At 43.0% G+C, this 6272-nt stretch overlaps 1 protein-coding gene across 4 annotated transcripts; it reads left to right on the forward strand.

Annotated features, from left to right (window-relative positions):
* The first annotated feature begins 803 nt into the window (after nucleotides 1-803).
* On the forward strand, nucleotides 804-5949 carry LOC115154431 (diacylglycerol O-acyltransferase 2). 4 transcript variants are annotated; one of them, XM_029700630.1, is made up of 9 exons: nucleotides 1111-1435; nucleotides 1500-1550; nucleotides 1957-2047; nucleotides 2418-2525; nucleotides 2693-2763; nucleotides 2886-3090; nucleotides 3329-3503; nucleotides 3688-3872; nucleotides 4244-5949. In XM_029700630.1, the coding sequence occupies exons 2-9, from the start codon at nucleotides 1539-1541 to the stop codon at nucleotides 4396-4398; spliced, it is 1002 nt and encodes a 333-aa protein (XP_029556490.1). In that variant the 5' UTR covers nucleotides 1111-1435; nucleotides 1500-1538; the 3' UTR covers nucleotides 4399-5949. The 4 variants fall into 4 exon arrangements, with proteins under 4 accessions (XP_029556491.1, XP_029556490.1, XP_029556488.1 ...); XM_029700628.1 differs by having other exon boundaries at nucleotides 1111-1426; nucleotides 1491-1550; XM_029700631.1 differs by lacking the exons at nucleotides 1111-1435; nucleotides 1500-1550 and adding an exon at nucleotides 804-904.
* Nucleotides 5950-6272: the final 323 nt, after the last annotated feature.

Genomic DNA, 6272 nt, shown 5'->3' on the forward strand with positions numbered 1-6272 from the left:
AACTTAGGGAGGAGGCTTCTGATGTTAACATGCATGAACCAAGGCTTTTGCAGTTACAGAAGTCAACAAAGGATAGCACCTGGGGAATAGGAGTGGAACTAGGGGCTACAGGCCCTGGGTTAACCTCTACATCACCAGTGGAACAGAGGAGGAGTCGGGAAGGGTACGGCTAAAGGCTATAAGAACTGGTCGTCTAGTGCGTTGGGGACAAATAAAATAAAAGGAGCAGATATATGCTTCAGTAAGGTTGGCTTCTTATCAATCATAGCAATGGTTATCAACCGTACCGCTGAAATGGAACTTAAAATCACAGAAAATAGATGTTGTGGTGGCAGCTGCAGAGACGCACTTGAGTGTAAGAGATACAGGGTGTGTTGAGTGGTGGTGTTCTGTCCTCCCAGGCCGTTGGCATGGTGCAGGAGCAGATAGGGTCAAAGTAGTGGAAAGGGGTAGCGTTAGGGTTAGTTGGGTGTTTTTTTATTTTCCTTTTTTGCCATTTTGTATCACAAAGTATAATGGAATTATACTATATTCCAATTGGGGGCGGTAATGCAACATATGGAACGCCAAACGCCGTTAAACCACACAGAAGAAGAAGAAGAAGAAGAAGATGAAGAAGAAGCCAGGCTGCGGTCTATCGTTTGACCAAATCTTTTTTATAGCTAAACCAAGATAGACCACAGCCCGTCGTTTCTATTGGGAACAAATGAATCATAGTGGGCAGAACAAGCAAGGAGGTGGGCAGAGCCAAACACGAGCTAGCGAGGTCCTATTGGCGCGTTCTAACAGATATTTGCACATTTCCGTTAGGGAACGCCTGCTCCGTGAAGTGCGCGGGTGCAATAACCCAATTCGCCTTTGCACTCCTTCTAAACAACGCAATTTTTTAAATCTTTGACAAAAGGTAAAGTCTAAAAAACTTTGTTCGCTCTGTTCGTAGCAGAATATAGTGTTTGGAAAGATTCTGCAGAATGTTGGACACAATCAATTTAACGTCATCACTACCATATTTGATAATGAGTAGAAACGCCAAGCGGATGCTTCATATTTATACATCCAGTGGAATATCGTCTCATTGTTCTAGACAAGCGGGTTGACTGTTGATCCGGAAACTCACCGAGGACGTACTCTTCCGCTCCGAGATTTGTTCTAGTACATTGATGATCTTGAGTTACTATTAAAGATAATAGTATTGTTAATATAGTAACTTGTTCTACTGTCAATGGTTCAACATATTAGACACACTAACAATAGCTCGTTAGTGTGTCAAAGTGTTGGGGGAGTGGAAGTGATCGTTATTTGCCATATATGCAACTTGAACTGTGATCGAAGTAGGCTCGTCCATGCAGGGTATAACGTTAGGTCTGCTAGGCTACTCCCGACAGTCGATCGAAGTATTCTTCGTCCATGCAGGGTATAACGTTAGGTCTGCTAGGCTACTCCCGACAGTCGATCGAAGTATTCTTCGTCCATGCAGGGTATAACGTTAGGTCTGCTAGGCTTCTCCGGACAGTTGCTCTGTGAACAATTTAGGGGAAATGACAGAAAAGGTAACAAAAATCAAATCCTTTTCCGATTAAATGTAATTTAACCAGTTTGCCTAAATGCATTCTAGTTTGTCTAGATTGTCAAGTAAACTTTTTGGTGGATTATCGATTTTACATTTAAAACATTGCCCTGATCTTTTGATTGATATTCCATAGGCTAGACATAATGATATATTGATGCACAGACATTAGTGCTATCGCCAATGCTAAGGTCACAAGTAAAATTTAATTTAGATTAGTGATGTAGACAATACCACTGCATTTGATTTGTCATCTCAAGTCTCCAACAAGTGTAGTAGCCTAGCCTAAAGGCCTACACGTCCCAAAAACAACCTAATTTGAAACACAAATTGCTGACAGAGATGGGAATGCCTGATCATATTGAACTATATCTCTTTTTGCTCTTTAGGTTGAAGGGATGAAGCAGAAAAAGACTAAATTGAAGGATTTCCTAGAGAATATCAGTGTACTGCAATGGATACTGACCTTCCTCTTATTAGGTGAGACCCCATATTTGCATGTATCTGTGCTTGTCTGAGAGAGAAACATGCTTTTTAATAAAATGTATTTAACCTTTTATTTAACTAGGCAAGTCAGTTAAGAACACATTCTTATTTACAATGACTGCCTACACCGGCCAAACCCTAACAATTGTGCACCGCCCTATGGACTCCCAATCACGAATCACGGCCGGATGTGATACAGCCTGGAATCAACCCGGGTCTGTAGTGACGCCTCTAGCACTGAGATGCAGTGCCTTAGGCCACTGCGCCACTCGGGAGCCCTTATGCTGACTGGCATTGAGCAAAATGTATGTGTCATATTTTGCATCCCTCCCTGTGGACCCGCTCACCATTCCCTATTCCTCAGGTCTGGCTTGTATTGGGTTGATGGTGTACCTTATGTTTACCTCTCTGTGGCCACTGCCTACTCTCTACTTCATATGGCAGTTGAAGGACTGGCACACACCTGAAAGAGGTACTGGCATACTGAATGTTGCCCTGAATTCTTCAATGTTGTGCATTTTTCAAGTGATACTAATCTCTTTTAAGGTCTCTTTTAACTCTCAAGTAAACAAAAAATTGAATTCCTGAATGTGTGCAACTTAATTTGTTTGTGTGAAAGTTCTGCTCTGTCACCACCAGGGGGCAGGAGAACTGCATTTGTGAGAAACTGGAAAATGTGGAAACACGTAAGGGACTACTTCCCAATGAAGGTATGTTGATGATGACAAGCTTTGTAAATTGACCGGAATTATTTTTTTATTTTTTGTCTTAATCATTTTAAACTCCCTGCTTCTTTCCCCCAATCTGTATCTCTCTCCCTGCCTTTGTTCAGTTGGTGAAGACAGCGGAGTTGAACCCAAACAAGAACTACATCTTAGGGTGTCATCCTCATGGTGTCATGAGTATGGGAGCCTTTACCTCTTTCAGCACTGAGGCCTGTGGCTTTATGGACCTCTTCCCTGGGGTGCGCTCCTGCCTCTGCATACTAGGTGGCATCTTCAAGGTCCCCCTCTACAGGGAATATGCCATGGCCACAGGTATATATGGCTTCCAGGGAAGTTTACTACTACAGCTCTCTGGAAACTGTAGTAGTGGATATTGTAAGGAGATGTAAATGTTTTCTGTGAGGAAAAGGGATGTTGTGTTGTTGCCAATCAATCACCATGAATTCCCCCCTTAATGTAACACAATATCCTTCTACTCGCCTCTGTTCAATAAATTACTCTGTCTGTCTCTCTGTCTCTCTGTCTGTCTGTCTGTTATTCCTCTCATCAGGTTGTTATCCAGTCAGCAAGCCCAGTCTAGAGCACCTTCTGTCTAAAAGTGGGAAAGGCAATGCGGTAGTGATTGTGATAGGGGGCGCTGCTGAGTCTCTGCTGAGTCTGCCTGGGGTCAATACTGTGTATATGAAGCAGAGGAAAGGCTTCGTCCGGGTGGCCCTGGAGTTTGGGTGAGTTATCTATCTTGTAGTTATAAAAAAATACAACCATACATCACATAGCTACATCATTGATCCCTGGATCCACTGAACTGACTGGCTAACTGCTTTTGGCTGTGTTTAAGAATGACTTTGTTGTACATTTATTAGATAACAACCCAGTGGGTCAGTTCTCATCTCTCTCATTGTTCCTCAGGGCTGACCTCGTGCCCGTCTACTCGTATGGGGAGAACAATATCTTCCGCCAGGTGATCTTCACAGAGGACAGTGTGGGCTGGAGGTTGCAGCAACTCTTTAAGAAGCTCATGGGCTTTGCCCCCTGTCTGTTCGTGGGTGAATGCTGGTTCTGGATGCCTTACCACTGCCCTGTCACCACTGTCGGTCAGTCACTATGTCAACGAAATGCCTTGCTTAATTTACTGATTAACTTGTCATTTTGAAAATGCACAGCGTTGTCTTATGATCTACAATCTCTTCCAGAGTCGCCATTTGTTACTGAGGTATAGCTTTTTTCTGTTACACAGTAGTTTGCAAAAGTAGTGGCTTCAGAAGTGTTTTAGTAACTTTTAGTGAGTTTTAAAGTCACTTTAGTAATTCACTAGATTAGAAAACCACTTTGAGTGACTCTGATTATAGAACGCAGCTTGTGTAGCTTTGAACAAATGCTCTCTCTCTTTGTGATACGGTATGCACAGCAACATAGTGTTAAGTATCTCACTCTGCTCCACCCATTTTTGTGTATTCCTCTCCAGTGGGTAGTCCTATCCCAGTGCCAAAGCGGCCTTCCCCCACTCAGGAGGAAGTGGATCACTACCATAGCCTCTACATGGAGGCCCTGGCCAAGCTCTTCCATGGACACAAGGCCAGCTGTGGACTCTCAGACAGCCACGAGCTGCGTATCATATAGGCCAATCATTTAGACTGCTCCCACAAGGACTATGTGAATGACGTGATTTGTCATGGTGTCTTTCTGTCAGATACTGTAGCCAACCGATCTCCACAGTGAGACTACTTGAATGAACATATTCCAACTCAGGATCCAGCGATGTTCCAATCATTGATCCCTGGATCCACTAAGCTGCCTGGCTAATAACTTTTGACTGTATTTACTGTAAGGGAACAGTGCATGTGCTTTAATGTACCAATAATTTAACCAATTTGGTAAGGGTTTTTTCAGTTGTTCAGGTACACAAAAAAAATTCTTGAGGCAAGCCGAAGTCGGTAGCCCCTTTGTCGGTAGTCAACCGTAGAATTCTTCAGTCAAATCTTTGTTGTCATTCAGCAAGAGGCGACTCATTTTCATGCACATTTTTTAATTGCGAAATACTGCACCAAACATCTTAAATGTAAGATCTCCTCGGCAAAAACGTCAAAATTAATGACAAATTTCTTGAGTCATCTTATATTAATTCTGACTATTTTGAGAAAGTGTATACTGGCTACGACTTTGGCTAGCCAACCAGCCGAACTGAAGCATACTGACGCCTTCCACTTGTCCAACATCCCACATCTCAATGTTATTACCCCCAAAAGCTGTTAAGTACAACACACACCACAACTCAACAACTTTTGGGGATAATAATATTGATTGATACTGGCAAGATGCGCAGTGCAACAGGTAGATAATTATATTTTTAGTAGTTGTAATGTGTGTATTATATATCCATCCTATCCATCACAGACCATCAGAGGAGGAGGTGGTGGTACAGGTACAGGTACAGGTTGCCATGGAGATGTATGGACGAGTGGAATGCCCTGCAGGAGTTGAGTCACCCAAGGCTGAGTTTAACCTCCATAAGCCTGACAGCATGGTGCCCTCTAAAGGCGTCATTATGCTTCAGTTTGGGTGGCAGCTAGCCGAACTGAACGAGTGTGCTCGCATACTCCATTGTTTGAAAAATGAGAAAAAGTGGCAATAGTACTGTTTGTCCATTTTGAGACGCCGTAGCCAGTATACACTTTATCATAGTCCGAATTCATCTAAGATAACTGAAGAATTCTTCCATTAATGTTGACGTTTTTGCCAGAGGGATCTTAGTCACACAATTTTACATCTGAAAAAGAATGCACCAAACATCTTAGTTAATGAAAAAATGTGCATGAAAATGAGTCGTCTCTCATTAAATGCCAACATAGACATTAAAGAATCCCTACTGTTGACCAATCACCGACGAAGGGGCGTAGACTTCTGCTCCGAACTTCGGCTCGCCTCCAGAAAAACATTTGTGTTCCCGAACAGCCGAAAAAAAACCTCACCGAAGTCCATAACGAACAAAAACGTCACAAAATGTTGTCGTAATTAATGCACGAACTCCACTGAACAGTTTCGGCAGGGAAGCATGCTGACGCCTTTAAGATACTCTCCATTGCATAACAGAGATTGATTGTGTGATTTAGGATTTATAAGGAAATACTGTGCATACACTTCTACATGAATGTGGATGCTACCATGATTACAGGTAGTCCTGAATGAATCGTGAATAATGATGAGGGAGAAAGTTAGAGACATAAATATCAGACACCTGTGAGAGAGGGAGTCATTGTTAAATTATGAGTGGAGAAACTCACAAGTTCTACCCATCACAACACTAACAACATTCAACCAAAAGAGAAGAGACCAGGTACACCCTCTGCAGTGCCAGTGGTGAACCTGGTTTCATGTTGCGTTCCCAGGCAGCGGACACAGTAGCGCGCCCCACATGAATTGCAGGTGCAGGGAGACCGGAAGCCACACATGGCACAAAAGTGATGCTGGGGCAGTTTGGAGGGCTCTGCACAGGC

Source organism: Salmo trutta, chromosome 19 (genome assembly GCF_901001165.1).
Source record: "Salmo trutta chromosome 19, fSalTru1.1, whole genome shotgun sequence".
Classification (NCBI taxonomy): Eukaryota; Metazoa; Chordata; class Actinopteri; order Salmoniformes; family Salmonidae; genus Salmo; species Salmo trutta.

Coding starts and splice junctions, on each gene's coding strand:
- LOC115154431 (XM_029700627.1), top strand. Junction 2,526..2,692: donor CTGGCACACACCTGAAAGAG/GTACTGGCATAC, acceptor TGTCACCACCAG/GGGGCAGGAGAACTGCATTT. Junction 3,091..3,328: donor GGAATATGCCATGGCCACAG/GTATATATGGCT, acceptor TCCTCTCATCAG/GTTGTTATCCAGTCAGCAAG.